The sequence below is a fragment of the Hippoglossus stenolepis genome, chromosome 22 (genome assembly GCF_022539355.2).
Source record: "Hippoglossus stenolepis isolate QCI-W04-F060 chromosome 22, HSTE1.2, whole genome shotgun sequence".
Classification (NCBI taxonomy): domain Eukaryota; kingdom Metazoa; phylum Chordata; class Actinopteri; order Pleuronectiformes; family Pleuronectidae; genus Hippoglossus; species Hippoglossus stenolepis.
The window spans coordinates 807909-824787 of NC_061504.1; the positions used below are offsets into that span (position 1 = coordinate 807909).

Here is a 16879-nt window from a genome sequence, read left to right on the forward strand (position 1 = left end):
ATAAAATGATATTTATTTATATATATATATATAAATATATAGTTCTGCTCCAACTTGCCAACCCTCAAACCCCTCAAGAGGTGCACTACACTGACATCCTCGCCCACACACGTACATTTCTGCTAAATTCACCAAACAAGCTCATCTGCATATTTAGTTAATGCCTGATTTGCATTTTAATGTGGTGATTGTGATGACATTATTAGATACAAATTTGTGTCTCCCCTTAAGTACAGTACATTAGCCTGTATGTCCTAACTTATTACATTAGCAAGACACAAGTTAACTATATTTGTTTTTGTCTTTTGGCTAATAAGCTGTAAACTGGAGGCACTCCACACAAGCGAAGGAAAACACAGCAACTGGGACAGGAACTGGGAGGAGCCCCCTTGGCAGCTCCACTGCACTGAGTCGCATTACATCACAGGTCAACAAGTGACTCTGCTCATCTGATGTTTTCTTATCACTCACACTTAAAACTGATCTTTATAAAAACCTGATGAATTCATATTTATTTTCTTGGATAAACGGGGCGTCGCTTATTCTGCAACAATGAAGTTAAAACACCGCGTCACGTCGTAATCTGCGGGAAAGAACTGAAGACATGGAAGACCACGGAAGACATGCTACGGGAAAGCGGACCTTTTGTGGCTTCCACCTCCGACACAATTATCTCAATTTCTGCCGTTGTGAAATTATTATTAAATTCCCCATCAATATACAAACTGATATATTTTGTTCTGCAATGCCCTCAGGTGGTGGGGGACAAATACAACATTCTGAAGGACAGAAGTTCAGATTCAACAAACATGTAGTAATTTCTCTGATTACTGAAATGAATATGGCCACATGATTAGGTAAGCAGTGCAGTGCTTGTGTTGCAACATTAATAATAATTAAAGCCCTCAAAAAGCCAATTCATTTGCCTCAAAAAAAAATAAATAATGAGACTTTTTTGTATGACTGGTCACAATACACCTGGGCTACGATTTTTGTGAAGATCTGTCGAAGGGAAACCTAGGGGCTGCGTTCCAGGTGGCGCTGTTGAGCCATTTTGCCACGCCCATTTCCAAATACTCAAGAATACGTAAATTTTCACCACTTTCTAATTTTCTGCAAACTTTGGTAACGATTTGAGCATGTTAAAGCCCTCAAAAAGCCAATTCATTTGGGTTACAATAATAATAATAATTAAAGCCCTCAAAAAGCCAATACATTTGCCTGAAAAAAAAAAATAATAATGAAAAAAAAAAATATATATATATTATTATAATAATAATAATAATAATAATAATTACACACAGAGAAAAAAGCAACTTCAAGTGTTTTAAAGACTTTTAAACATATAATTTAAATAGTATTAAATAACATTATTCATAAAATATTATTATTATTTTAAATGTAAATCAAATGTAGTCATGAAACTATCTTCATGAGTTAGAGTAAAACAAAAAGTATTTACTAAAATAAATGATTGTGAAAACTTCCTTCATCAGTTGGTGTTTCCATCACCATAGCAACCAGATGCTAAGATTTGACTTTGAAGCTGATTTTGATTGACAGAGTAATTCCATCATAATTCCACTGGGGCTGGGACAACAGGGCCAATCTGATTGGACACCTTCCACAGGAGACCTCCGATTGGCTGTTGTCTTTTTGACTCTGCCTTTAATGCTGTTAAAGTTGAAGAAAGTTTCTTATTGCACTCTGACCTTGTGTGAGGTCATGTCTCCCTCTCTTGAACTCTGTGTTTATCCAGCATGCTAGCCTCTACAATTCAGACTCATAATTCAAGTTTGAAATGATGCTACTGTAAAATATGAAGCTGCTGCTGTTACCTGCTGCTGTTAAATGTTGATAATGTGCTGGTTTCTGTGCTGGTTGTTTATTAAATGTATTTATTCAAACGGAATAAACCCTTTGAGTTGCACCAACTGGTTTTCAAGAGGATGGTTGCTTTCATAACAAATGTGGGAATATTGTTGACGGCTCGTCTTGTGTTTTCTGCTGCTTATATTGATTCCTGTGGTATTCTTGTCATTTAATGTTGCTATTTAAATGAATGAGTGATACGTGATAGCGTGATGCTAACTCTAACTACAGTATTTAAGGCAAAGTCAAAAAGACAACAGCTGTCACTGCCAATCAAATTCAGATTCAAATTCAAATGGAAGCATCTGGTTGCCATGGTGACTGATGAGGGAAGTTCTCTCTCTCTCTCTCTCTCTCTCTCTCTCTCTCTCTCTGTGCATGCTGGCAGTTTGTTGGTGGAGTGGTGGTGAGCGTGTGAGAGTTTGTGGTATTTTCGCAAATTGCTATTGTTATATTCTAAACTGTGTTTTTGTATGATTGTGTAGTTGTTAGTTGTTATATTGTTAGTGTGTCTGTGATTGTTTGGCGGTGAGTGAGCCGTGTTTTCTCGGCGGGATGGCGTCCTCTGGGCCGCTGTCCCTGTCTCTGAGACACGGAGTGAGGCTGGTACCGCAGCAGGACAGCCCGGTGGAGCAGGTGTTGTTGGCGGTGGGAGAGCAGGTGGGACACGGGAACATCTCCTACGCCTCTCGCATGAACAAGGCGGTGGTCGTGTTTCTGAAGGAGCAGAAGTTTGTGGCGCAGCTCGTAGAGAGCGGCCTGGTGATCCAGGACCAGCTCGTGATCCAGGACCAGCTCGTCCAGGTGTCCCCGCTGGCGGTGCCTTCCACCCGGGTCACTGTGTCTGGGGTCCCCCCGTTTATCTCCAACCAGGCGCTGGAGCAAGAGCTGAAGCGCTTCGGGAAGATGGCGAGTGGTTTCAGGCCAGTGACTCTGGGATGTAAAGATCACAAACTGAGGCATGTTCAATCTCTGCGGAGACAGGTGTTCATGTTCCTGAACTCTGCGACCCAAACTCTGGATGTCTCATTCCGGGTCAAACATGAGGACGGGTTCTACATGGTCTATGCGAGCTCGGGGAACATCAAGTGTTTTGAGTGTGGGGATGTGGGTCACAAGCGGATCTCCTGCCCCCGCAGACAGCACGCAGCGGGGCCCGCTGTGGCTGCTGTGGCTGCTGTGGCTCTGTGGTCGGGGATGCGGGTGTTAGCGGCCCGGTGCCCGGTGGTAGCGGCCCGGTGGCTCTGTGGTCGGGGATGCGGGTGGTAGCGGCCCGGTGGCTCTGTGGTCGGGGATGCGGGTGGTAGCGGCCCGGTGCCCGGTGGCTCTGTGGTCGGGGATGCGGGTGTTAGCGGCCCGGTGCCCGGTGGCTCTGTGGTCGGGGATGCGGGTGTTAGCGGCCCGGTGGCCGGTGGCTCTGTGGTCGGGGATGCGGGTGTTAGAGGCCCGGTGGCCGGTGGCTCTGTGGTCGGGGATGCGGGTGGTAGCGGCCCGGTGCCCGGTGGCTCTGTGGTTGGGGATGGTTGTCATGGTGACGATGAGGATGCTGACATGGACGTGGACTCTGACTGTGAAAGTGGGTCAGTTGTAGGAAGCGCTTCTCAGAGCATTGATTTGTATTCTCTGGAGGAGATTCATATTTTCCTGGATGATACATTTGGGAAAACAGTGAATGTGAGAGATTTTTTCCCAGACATTACAAACATTACAAAAGGTGGTTGGGCTGAATCTATTAGATGAAAAGAAACGTTACCGCCTAAAGAAATTAGTCAACGGGTAAGAAAAGGGTTAAAGATATCAAACACAAAAATGTTAAAAAAGATGAAAGTATCAAAATAAATATGTTTATAAATCACTGGGTGTTTCACTGTTATTGTTTGCTGTTCTCTCTCTCTCCTCTCTTCTCATGCAGGGTCTAAGGGTAGCATCTTTAAATATGAACGGGGGCAGAGATGCAAAGAAGAGAGCTGTCTTATCGGAAACAATTAAGCAGAAGAGACTTGAGGTTGTGTTTCTCCAAGAAACACATACTGACAGTCTCAATGAGATTGATTGGGGCTTATGGTGGGGTGGACAGCATGTCCTCAGCCATGGGACAAATATAAGTGCAGGAGTTGCCATTCTTTTTTCTACAATAGCCAATGTAAATATAATCTCTCACTCAGAAATAATTCAAGGCAGAATCCTGATTGCAAAAGCTGAAGTACAAGATTTTAAATTCAGTTTTATTAATATCTATGCACCCAATCAAGGCTCTGAGCGGGAAAGAGTTTTTAAAATTTTAAATGAAACACTAAGTGGCATAGACCAAGAGGAATGTGTTGGGTGGAGACTGGAACTGCTGCACAGATTTTAAGTTAGACAGGACGGGGGTGGAGCCACATGTTCAGTCATCTCTGCTTTTATCCGAGATCGTAACAAAAGTAGATCTGGTGGATGTGTGGAGGTTAAAGCATCCTTCAGCCCGGCAGTACACCTGGGTCAAAGTTTTAGATGGAAGGATCAGTGCAGTCAGGTTAGACAGGTTTTATCTTTCTGCCGCTTTTACTAATCAGGTTTTTAACTGTCAGATCCTCCCTGTTGGTTTTACTGATCATCATCTAGTTTTAATGGAGTTTATTTTATCCTCAACAGTAAAATCAAAGTCTTTTTGGCATTTTAACATTAAATTATTAATAATCAGACAACAGCTGTCACTGCCAATCAAATTCAGATTCAAATTCAAATGGAAGCATCTGGTTGCCATGGTGACTGATGAGGGAAGTTTTCTCTCTCTCTCTCTCTCAGAGAGAACGAGCTGAAGTTTGTTGAGAGGATGTGGAGGAGAGAGGAGCAGCAGCTGGGGACAGTGAAGGTCTACAACAAAGACAAACTCCTGAACCAGCAGACAATCATTGTACAAAGAAGAGAGGGATGTGTAGATAAAAGTTTGTCCAAAATATTATAATGATGTAAATATGTTTAATCTTGTAAATAAATATAACAAGTAAGGTAACATCTACCTGTGTATGTCTTTCTGAATATAGATACAGGATTCATGGCTCTGATCAATTAACACAGTGTTGGAGACCATTCACACATCAGTGTGAATGGTTTAGTGTGCTACTGTTCACAACAACACAACACAGCAACACAAGACAAACAACGTTTCTTAAATTTTTTACAATTGGTTTTATTTATATATTAATTATGACAATAACAAAGATACACCTTTTACACTGACGATGATTTTCTCATATCATCGTATTTACCAGCCATTTAATACCAACCTTCATTGAAAACAAATTCAATTAAAGCCCTCAAAAAGCCAATTCATTTGCCTGAAAAAAAAAAGAAAAAAAAAGAAATATATATTATTATAATAATAATAATAATAATAATAATAATAATAATAATAATAATAATAATAATGGGCCCGAGCACATGCTTTGGTGAGAATTTGAGCATGGCTAGGCCCTGAAAAAGCCCCAAAAGGGAAATACAAATCCTTCGAAATACAATAGGGCCAAGCATATGGCACCAGTCACATATCACAACATCATATATCACAGCCTTCTCAGCAGCTGCCACAAGTCTGAGACAGGTTTGAAGTCCAGCTTCTTTTGTTTTTGGTTGTAGCCTTTGATGCTCAGCCGTCAACAAACAACTCCACTCCTGCATTATCAGCATCAAAGGATTCATGGTCCAAGTATGTCCGAGATACAGAACCTCGTGTTTTGATGGCGTGTAATCAAACCTTGACGCCACGCCACGGTCACACCATATAAAAGAACATAATAAAAATAGTTTTTTTAGATTTTCACCACTTTCAAATTTTCGGCAAACTTTGGTAACGAGTTGAGCATGTTAAAGCCCTCAAAAAGCCAATTCATTTGCCTGAAAAAAAATAACAAGAGAAAATGTCACACGCCCTCTGGTACCACCCTCTCAAAGGTGAGGGGCCTTCTTCTTTTTCCAAGAAACTGTAAACTAAACAGTCATGAGCATTATGGGACCCTGTCTTGTCCTGTGGAGCTGAGTGATTGATTGATTGATTGATTGATTGATTGAACTGATGAAATCAATCACTGAATAAGTTGCAGCCCTAAAAACAAAGTCCCCCGACTATACACTTACTGCTTTTTCAAGACAGCAACCAAATAAGCACATTAACAATTCTTCAACTGAAAACACAAATAAAGACTTAAAGCCACTTTAAAGAAGCAAACAATGAAAACAGATGCTCATGTCGGGGATTTTCTTCATTAAAAGTGCAGTTACATATTTCACCTTTTCAGCTCAGGAGGTGGAGAAGAAAACAAAGATGGAAAACTGAAACAATGCAGTAATTTTAACACACAGCATGAAGAAGATATCCCACAGAACATACTATAGATGTTTTCACATGGGCAAGTGTACGGGACATGCACCCACACATCATTCTGAAAAACCCAAGAAGAGCTGAAGTTTTGAATTTCATGCCACGTGTTGAAAAGGATTCATTTGGATAACCTCTGCAGCGCGGCTAAAGGTAAAGAGAGATGTTAGAATGTTTTATAGAGCCAGGCTGTGACAGAGTCCAGCCTGACAGATGAAAGTTGTCTGCACAACACATACCACAGGGTGTGGTCCACAAAACAAAGGCGCCCTCTTGTGGTTGTGCATCAGTTTTCAGATTGCACTTGTTCTGCAAGGAGAAATGTGAAAGCTTCACCCAAGCTTCTGCAGCTTAAAGCAACGAGCAGTGAGATGCAACATGGGTCCAGCTCAACAAACTTAAACATCAACACAACGACCAATGAGAGGACATCATAGTGCCGCCCGTCAGGAATGATTGACAGCTGATCTCTGTGCGGAGCAGAAACGTCACAATGACGAACTTTGATCAACAAACATGGAGACAAAAGAAGTTAAAGATTTAAACACAGAATCTAAATCACTGCTTTTAATGACTCGGGTCTATTTGAGTTTACAGAACTCAGCTGTGGATCCATAACAAACCCCAACTCCAGCATAGAGAGGCTGAGTGAATGTGGCCTGGACTCTGTGGAGGAGAGTCATGGTGTCAGTGACTCTGTAGAAGGACAGAACACCTGCACTGTGATCCAGGTACACTCCTACTCTGGAGGACCGAGGACCTGACACTGGAGTCCTGATGCTGTTGTAATGAAAGTAATAACTGTTTGCATTACAATATAATGACCAAGATTTATCATTTGATCCAAATCTACATTCATCTGAGTCTCCTGCTCTGCTGATATTCTTGTATGTGACTGCTACACCAACTCCTCCTATCACCACCACCTCCACCTCCACCTCCCAGTAACAACGTCCAGTCAGACTCTCTCTACTCAGGACCTGACAACAACCAGTGAATCTGTCTGGGTGATTAGAATAAGACTGTTTCTTACTCATTAATGTTACTTTTCTGTTTCCCTCAGATAATAACAGATGTTTGTTTACTGTGTTTGGATCCAGTGTGATTTCCTGTGAATATTTTAAGAAGTCAGCTCTGGTCTTGGGCTCTGGTTGTGGCAGTAAAACATCCACTTGAGACACAATCTGTAAAATCTTTGTCTCTGTCTCACTCAGAATGTCCTGTAGTCGACCTCTGACCTGTGACACAGCTGCTGTCACGTCCTCAAAGTACCTCAGAGGACGGATCCTGAAGCTGGATGAGTGTGTAGATTCACTGAGTGGTGACAGTGAGGGGTAGTTGTGTAGAAACTGGTTGTGATCCTCTGTGTCTGCGAGTTGCTTCAGTTCATGGTCTTTCCTCTTCAGCTCAGTGATCTCCTGCTCCAGTCTCTCCTGAAGCTCTCTGACTCGACTCACTTCAGTTTCCTGCTGGGATCTGATCTGCTGCTTCACATCAGAGCTTCTTTTCTCCAGCAGACGGATCAGCTCAGTGAGGATCTTCTCACAGTCCTTCACTGCTTTATCAGCAGAGCCATTGACGGCCTCCTCCTCCTGTTGAAGCAGCTTCACATCTTTCTCTCTGTCCTGGAGTCTCTGCTGGATTGTTTGTCTCCTCAGCCCGAGCTCTCTCTGCTTCTCAGTCCTTTCTGCTGCAGCTGACACTGTGTCGTGGTCTTTATGTTCATCCACAGAGCAGAGATAACAGATACACTGCTGATCAGTGCGGCAGAACATCTTCATCACCTCATCGTGACGAGAGCAGATGTTCTCCTGGAGCTTCTCCGAGGGCTCCACCAGCTTGTGCTTCTTCAATGGAGCTGACTGAAGATGAGGCTGGAGGTGTTTTTCACAATAAGAGGCCAAACAAACCAAACAGGACTTGAGAGCTTTCAGTGTTCTCCCAGTGCAGACATCACAGGCCACATCTTCAGGCCCAGCATTGCAGTGATCAGCAGGAGCAGCTTGGAGTCCAGTCTTCTTCAGCTCCTCCACTAAATCAGCTAACATGGTGCTTTTCCCCAGGACAGGCCTCGGTGTGAAGGTCTGTCTACACTGAGGGCAGCTGTAGCTTCCTCTCTCATCCTCTTTGTCCCAGTGGTTGTTAATACAGCTCATACAGTAGCTGTGTCCACAGCCAGTAGTCACCGGATCCTTCAGTGGATCCAGACAGATCGAACAGCAGAATGTTTCCTGCTCCAGCTGAAATTCTCTCTGCGCCATCTCACCGTCCTGGATCTCAGTTTCCCTTTAACTGACAAAAGTTGTATCAAGATCCGAACTCTGTTATTCTCGTTGCCTCTCAGCTCCTGAACTTCACCACACTTCACTCTCACTTATCTTCTAACAGCAGCTCGGTGAAGGGGCGGGAGCAAGTTAATATGTAGTCAGAGTAAAACTCGTTGTCTTTGCAATGAGGAGCCAATTACAAGCTTTGCTTCATTCCAGGATGTTCAGGGTGTGTTTTATTAACACTGATAACTTGACAAAGTCCACGTCATTCGACAGTTAACCCAGTTTAGACAGCACTTAATGACTTTCGCAGGTCAAAGTTCTCCAAAGTTGAATTCCACGTTGTGGTGCAGAAAACAGAGTTGCACAGCGAGTTTATTCAAGACAAACATTTTTGCGACACTTCCTGTTGCCTACCTGTTTCAAAATAAAAACACTCCAGTGTTTCTGTTGACTGAATCCATTAATTTGTTTTTAAAAGGGTTTTATTTTGAAATGTGTGCAGCACCGGCTTCATACAGTATAGTGCTGGTGTTTATTTGAGTAAAACAATATTGAGGTGTATTGGAAGTGATTTAAACTTGTGTGGCTGCACTGTTATCAACATACATTTACATGACTTGCAGCAAATGAGAGCAGCGAGAACCAGCTTTAGAAGTTGTCACAGCCTGTGCTACCACTGGGGGGCGAAAGAGCTCCACTTCAACGTTGTCAGGGTGGGGGACAGACTCCGTGTTTGCTGATGTGACAGGTTTTCGTTTTGGGTTGTTGTCTGTTCAATGTGCGCAGTCGCTGATGAATCTGAAACATTTAGTTTTTCAGTGACTGAGATGAAACCAGAAAGAAATGAAGAGGAAATCCAGCAGCTGTTGAATCTCAGTGGAAATGGAAACCTGCAGAGTTGAGGCTTGAATATGAGACTGTAAATAAAGATGGACGACATGACAGCTCCCCAAAAGTGAAGCCAAATCATCTCGACTTTTAGGTCGTTGTTTTCACACTGATGTACACTACCGTTCAAAAGTTTGGGGTCACCCAGACAATTTCGTGTTTTCCATGAAAACCCACACTTTTATTTATCAAATGAGTTGCAAAATGAATAGAAAATATAGTCAAGACATTGACAAGGTTAGAAATATTAATTTTGTTCTTCAAACTTTGCTTTCGTCAAAGAATGCTCCATTTGCAGCAATTACAGCATTGCAGACCTTTGGCATTCTAGCTGTTCATTTGTTGAGGTAATCTGTAGATATTTCACCCCACGCTTCCTGAAGCCCCTCCCACAAGTTGGATTGGCTTGATGGGCACTTCTTGCGTACCATACGGTCAAGCTGCTCCCACAACAGCTCAATGGGGTTGAGATCTGGTGACTGCGCTGGCCACTCCATTACAGACAGCATACCAGCTGCCTGCTTCTTCCCTAAATAGTTCTTGCATAATTTGGAGGTGTGCTTTGGGTCATTGTCCTGTTGTAGGAGGAAATTGGCTCCAATCAAGCGCTGTCCACAGGGTATGGCATGGCGTTGCAAAATGGAGTGATAGCCTTCCTTATTTAAAATCCCTTTTACCTTGTACAAATCTCCCACTTTACCAGCACCAAAGCAGCCCCAGACCATCACATTACCTCCACCATGCTTGACAGATGGCGTCAGGCACTCTTCCAGCATCTTTTCACCTGTTCTGCGTCTCACAAATGTTCTTCTGTGTGATCCAAACACCTCAAACTTTGATTCGTCTGTCCATAACACCTTTTTCCAATCTTCCTCTGTCCAATGTCTGTGTTCTTTTCCCCATATCAATCTTTTCTTTTTATTGGCCAGTCTCAGATATGGCTTTTTCTTTGCCACTCTGCCTAGAAGGCCAGCATCCCCGGGGCCTCCCACTTCTCTTTCTACTCTGGTTAGAGCCCGTTTGTGCTGTTCTCTGAAGGGAGTAGTACACACCGTTGTAGGAAATTTTCAGTTTCTTCGCAATTTCTCGCATGGAATAGCCTTCATTTCTAAGAACAAGAATAGACTGGCGAGTTTCACATGAAAGTTCTCTTTTTCTGGCCATTTTGAGAGTATAATCGAACCCACAAATGTGATGCTCCAGATACTCAACTAGCTCAAAGGAAGGCCAGTTTTATAGCTTCTCTCACCAGCAAAACAGTTTTCAGCTGTGCTAACATAATTGCACAAGGGTTTTCAAGGGTTTTCTAACCATCCATTAGTCTTCTAAGGCGATTAGCAAACACAATGTACCATTAGAACACTGGAGTGATAGTTGCTGGAAATGGGCCTCTATACACCTATGTAGATATTTCATTAAAAACCAGACATTTCCACCTAGAATAGTCATTTACCACATTAACAATGTATAGAGTGTATTTCTGATTAATTTAATGTTATCTTCATTGAAAAAAACAGTGCTTTTCTTTGAAAAAGAAGGAAATTTCTAAGTGACCCCAAACTTTTGAACGGTAGTGTATGTTCAAGTGTGTTGATAAGTTTGGTTTTAATTAGTTATTTGATAATATAGAGACTTTGTGAAAAGTCCTGATTGACAGATGAGACTGAAACTGAAGAATCTGTTGTTACCATTGTCGTGATTGACAACCTCGTTGATGAGTCCCTGGCGCCACTGCTCTGTGTTATCACATCTCAAAGTGAATAGTTGCACTGGGAACTGTCACATTCAGCTCACAACAGCACAGGTTGTAAGATTCACATTTTGCAAAGTTTCCAGAAAAGTTAACGAATTCTTTCAATGGAATAAAAACCAACTGACAAAGTGCTTCACAAATGAAAAACACAAGTAAATTAAAGCCCTCAAAAAGCCAATTCATTTGCCTGAAAAAAAATGAAAAACAGAAATTTAAATTTAAAAGTGACAGAATATTGGTAATTATTATATTATATTATCAAACGACTGTTGTTGATTTTAAATGTATTTGACAGAAACATTTGTCTGAATAAAAATAGCAAAGTGTTTAAATACGGAACGATTTCAACCCATATTTGTCAATATTCTAAGAATTACACCTCTACATAGTCAACCTAGAAGTTAAATTATCTGTCCGAAAGAGAAGGTATAGAGAGTATGTGCTGAGTCACACACTATGACATACTCTGTCTCAGCTCTCAGTGATCACTTGAAGAATCACATGCAAAAAAACAATCCAAATTAAAAGAACATAATAAAAATAGTTTTTTTTGATTTTCACCACTTTCAAATTTTCTGCAAACTTTGGTAACGATTTGAGCATGTTAAAGCCCTCAAAATGTCAATAGGGCCTCCCACTGTCTCCCACTGTTTGGTGCTCGGGCCCTAATAAACTTTCTTCAGGCAGCAATTTTTGAATCAAAGTTATAAAGTCCTTTATATGAAATAACAAGGATTAGGAAATTTAAGGACTAAGGCAAATAAATTCAGGGAATTCAAATAATACATTAAAAAGACGGAATAAACAACCGAACCATAAAAACAATAACAATAGATAAAAAACAAATCAATCAATCAAATTGTATTTGTATAGCCCATATTCACAAATCACAATTTGTCTCATAGGTCTTAAAGGGCCCATATTTTACACCTTTCTGTGATATAATTTGAGGTATTGGTACCCCTAAGATATATCATCTTAGGGGTACCAATCAAAAATGAAAAAAAAAAATCGAATTAAAAGCTGGAGGCAAATAAATAATCGCTTCACACTGTGGGATTGTGAGGGAACTTGTATCGACTTTACGTATTTGAATCATCCAAAACTGCAGGATTATTAAATTCAGAGACAGCTGTGATGTCCCCAATCTATAACAGAATCATATTTTTTAAATGATGAAAAGAGGCTCTACATAGAAAGGTAAATATTATACGATGTTAATCATACCACAAACAGACCTGTCTGCTAAACGACCAGAGGGGTGAGTACTTGTGTTTGTACTGGGACGGTTCGGTTCCGTCCGGTCGATCTGTGTAGTCAATGGAAGGTTCTTATGGAACAGGTATGTCGCGCGAGCACAAATAACACTGTTGTTTAATGTTAATGATGATAATAATAATCAGAACAGTTTAACATCTCGCGTCTGCATCGTCATTTTCCCGTCTCCAAAATGTTTGCACAAATGGGTCCAAGTAAGTACAAGTGCGCACAATCTACAGTCAAGTTTGTTTTTATAGATCCCAACGTCTGCATGAGAAGTGTCGTACGCATCTCAGGCCCCGTTTTGTGTGTACGCACTACGCAACGGTTATAACGAGGCCCCTGGTGCCTGCAGTTTTGCCTGTTCCCCCGACTGATGTGGCCACTTACAGTAGTCGACGTTCCCATCACAAGAGTTGAGAACAAGAAGCGAATGATCAACTCCTACGCGAGAAAGTGGTTAGGAGTCCTTATATGTCTGAGCAACATCGGGCTGTATGGACACGGCGTCCTCGAGCTGCCCATCTCAAGTCCTGGAGGAGTTTAAATGCACCAAGACAAGGCTGGAGATGACCCTCTAAGAGTCCTGAGACACATCCATACGGGCTGTTGGACCATCACTGACAACAGGAAGGACATGGACAGCGAAAGAAGCAACACTCCAGCATGCTGACATTTTGGGCCATGTTCAGCAGGCAAGAGGAGGTTTGGGCCTAGGTCAGAGTAGACTCCTGTGGAACAAGGCAACTCCTGCAGAGCAGCGGACATTGGTAGTCCTGGAAATCCGGTGTCAGGAAGAGGCAGCAAGATTTGCAAAGACTGTCACTGAAGCAAGGCCGGGGCAGTGTGGTTTAATGCACAGGAGATAGGTGCAGAGGAAAAAGAAATCCTGAGAAAAAGTGTGGAACTCTGGTTTGTATTGTGCAGTGTGTATTTTGAATGTTTTTGGCCATCGATGCTGGAGATCATCTGTAACATGAAATCTAAATAAAATTACATGTATATTGTAGTTCAAAGATATTATTTAAGGTCATTATAAAGATTTCACTTATGAAATATATTTCACATGCTTTTTTTAGCTCAAAACACAATTTTTACCATTAATGATTTATGTTTTACTTAAATATATTATAATCCCCAACACCAGGAAACACAGGGATGTGGAATATTGGTGTTCTGATTAAAATATATAAATTCAGATATTTTCTCTAAATGAAAACTGTCCATTAGAAAAAATAGATGGTACATATTAAAGCAGTCAGTACGTAGGATGCCTCACTGTCAAAAAGTTTATTTATACTCATTGTTCTCATTTAATATTTCCCATTAAATAAAACAATGTACATACATGGACTGTAGTTTATATACACACACACACGATACCATGCTTTTATTTAAACTGGCAAAATAAATGCCACAACAGTAGTCAAAAGCACACATGGAACTCTTTGTCTGGTAATGTTTTTGCTACGAGGAGGTTGCACAACCACCACCATCATGGCAGTCAGTAGCATTTCCTTACAGCCTATCCACTCGGGGTTAATACAACTCATCACAATATATATGTTTATGTCACAAATAGGCCCAGTAAGCACATTGTGTGGTAGTCTGGGGAATATCTCAATAGTCCCTAGTGCATGTCCTCAGCAAAACAATGTGCACACAAACAAATCCAGTATGAGATTGAGGATCGGTTACAGTGCTTTGGAGCTGTGAATGGTCCTGCAGCTGAGCCTTCAGGGTTGGGGGAAGATACGGAACCCTGAATTGTCCCCCATAGAAAAAGTCCTGCCGTGCATGAATGTGTGTGTGAACGGGTGAATGGCAATAAATTGTCCTGTAGTAAAGCTCTTTAAGTGGTCATCAACACTAGAAAAATGCATATATAAAAATACATACCATTTGCAGACCATTACTGCTTGATAGAAATGAAAGTTTCTCCCTCTAAAAGCTTTATCAAACTTAAAACGATCACAACGGATTAAAATTAAAAATAATAAATACATGAAATAAAGACATGAAGCAAAACATGACAGACCATGTCCCTCAGTCTCAATACTGGAATAGGCAACAATACTACAATGAATTGGGGTTGTAGACCCCACTTTATGTCCTCATCTTCGATCTAGAAGTCAGAGTCACAATAAATATACCTCCAACAAAATGTTAACATGTAATAATGACAATATTAACACCTTCATTTATACAGTGGCAAATTCCCTAATTCATCAAAACTTTATGAAAGGGCAAAGAATTGTCTAAAGAGAAACAAAACGTTTTTCATTCTATATGCAGTTTGTGTGTTTGGAAGAGTAGGGGTTGAATTGTTTAATTTAAGGAATAAAAATAAATATTTTGATCGTTCCTTTTGCATGTGGCACAATCAATTAACAGTTTGCATTGGTTTCTTATACAACGGAAATACTTATGTTATATATAAAATATTGCCTACTCATTTCTGTCAAAAAATACCATATCACAGCCCAAATCACCAATGAAATGATTAAAAAAGGAAAATATCAACATCTGCTGCTGAAAATAGCCCCCGGCAAATTCCTTATTTCCTCCTGTTTAAGGGAAGTGTCCTGCAGTTTTAGGAATCCTTGATCCTTAAAAATCTCCCTTAAAACAGAATAGCTATTATTTCTTTTCAAAAACTTTCACATTCCTGACCAATGTAAGTCTGAATATCCCAAGTGGAGAAGACACTGACACCAGCTGTTGGCTTATGCACCTTTAACAAACTAATGGGTTTTGGGGAACGTTTCCTTTCTTTCAGAGAGTGAGATGACAAGACCAACATAAGTCTTGACCAGCTGTTTTCTACAAAAAATATATATCTATTCTTGAATTAAACTATATATTTGTAAAGTGGAAGGAAACAGTGGGCTTGAAGCTGAGAGCCAAAGACAGTCACGAGTGTGAGAGATGGTGGTTTTGCATTTCATGCTGAACTGACCCGAAACCAAAAGCTACCTGCAAGGTAGAAAGTCAGTATGTGATGGTATGTTTACAACACTAAACACTGTAATGTGCAGTATTTGATATGTGTAGCGGGGGCCATTGTTGGATTTATCATACCACATCCAAGTTTATAGTTAATCCAAAGATCTGAATTCTCACATGAAATATGGAAACATTTTTCTTTGGTAACTAAACGCCACTGAAAGTTGAATGTTCCCTGTTCCTCATTTCCTCCTTCCCTGGTAATGTGCCTAATTGCAGAGCCCGTTGGCTAAATTAGAGCAGCGCAGTTGTAATTGGTGGTAGTAGTGAGGAAGGCATTGGAGAAAAATGTGTGGCTACCCAATGGTCCTCTTCTGGGGTTAAAGGTCAATGCCTTTGATCAGTGAGGATTCCAGTTTGATAGGGAAGTTGTGAAGAGTCTGCAGGGTTCCGATGAGGGCACTGACAGTAGTGTGGTCTCTAAGGAGGGCTGTGTCCTCATACATCTGCAGGATCACAGGACAATCCACCAGCAGGGGCAGCCACTGGGGCAGCAGACGGTCTCTGTAGAATAAACAAAGCAGATAAACTATGGCCACAGAATGTAATTCCTGTCAGCCAATAACTATGCAAGGCATGTGAGATTTGTCTTTCTGGAGACCCATCTAAACATCGAGGTTAATTTATGCTCAAAGGTGTCATGATTTGTCCAAAACCTTTCCTCTAATATTATCAGCAAAGCAATACAAACAATTTAAAATACAAAAAAATACAGCTTAGCTCAACTAATGTCATGGCTGACCAGCAGTGCTGTTTATATTAGTTTCAGGTTCCTTATAAAATGTTGCGGTTGTTGTCAAAGTCTATGCACCCAACTGGGATGATCCATTTACAGTATGTTAAATGGACAGCATTTAGAAAGAGCTTTCTCATCTTAACTACCACTCAACTACCAAACTACAAGTAACAATCACCAATTCAAACAGCGTTTCTATGTGCAGTGCTTTTCTATCACACATCATTCACACACTGATGGCACAACCCTCAGGGGCAATTTGGTGATCAGTGTCTTGCCCAAGGACACTTGCATGTGGAGTACAGGAGATTGAACCCCTGACCTTCTGGCGCTACCTCCTGAGTCAAAGCTGCCACTTTATTGAAAAGGCAATTGCACTTTCACCTGATCTAAACCTCTACCATCTAGGTCTGGGTAGGGGTGACTTTAACTGTGCATTGGGCCTTGCTAGTCAAACTTTGTCCAAAAATGAGATCCTCCTTCTAAACTTGCCAAAGCAACCTCATCGTTTATGAAAAAAATAAGAAGTACGGATGCTCTTCTTACAGTCATGTCCATAAACTATTTAAAAAAAAATGTTATTTTTTCTAATTGAGAGAATCTAGTTGCTAGGAGTTCTAGGAAATGCCCTGTCGCCGGACATTACCCACCCGTGCAACAGAACCCGTATCAGCTATGTCAATGTCAGCTATAATGTGAAGCTCTGCCCCAGTAAAAGCTGCTCTTTGCAGCAC

The 16879-nt window shown here is 41.2% G+C and overlaps 2 protein-coding genes across 2 annotated transcripts in view; both read right to left on the bottom strand.

Moving 5' to 3' along the window:
- Positions 1-6810: 6810 nt before the first annotated feature.
- On the bottom strand, positions 6811-8693 carry LOC118101790 (tripartite motif-containing protein 16-like). The gene has a single exon (XM_047338579.1). The coding sequence runs from the start codon at positions 8488-8490 to the stop codon at positions 6811-6813; it is 1680 nt and encodes a 559-aa protein (XP_047194535.1). The 5' UTR covers positions 8491-8693.
- A 4985-nt stretch (positions 8694-13678) lies between these two features.
- The window catches only part of LOC118101663 (DENN domain-containing protein 5B), a 53892-nt gene continuing 50691 nt past the window's right edge, over positions 13679-16879 (bottom strand). The window contains 1 exon segment of the mRNA XM_035147590.2: positions 13679-15913. Within this exon segment, the coding sequence (XP_035003481.2) occupies positions 15730-15913 (184 nt within the window). The 3' untranslated portion in view covers positions 13679-15729.

Coding starts and splice junctions, on each gene's coding strand:
- LOC118101790 (XM_047338579.1), bottom strand. CDS start 8,490: ATGGCGCAGAGAGAATTTCAGCTGGAGCAGGAAACATTCTGCTGTTCG.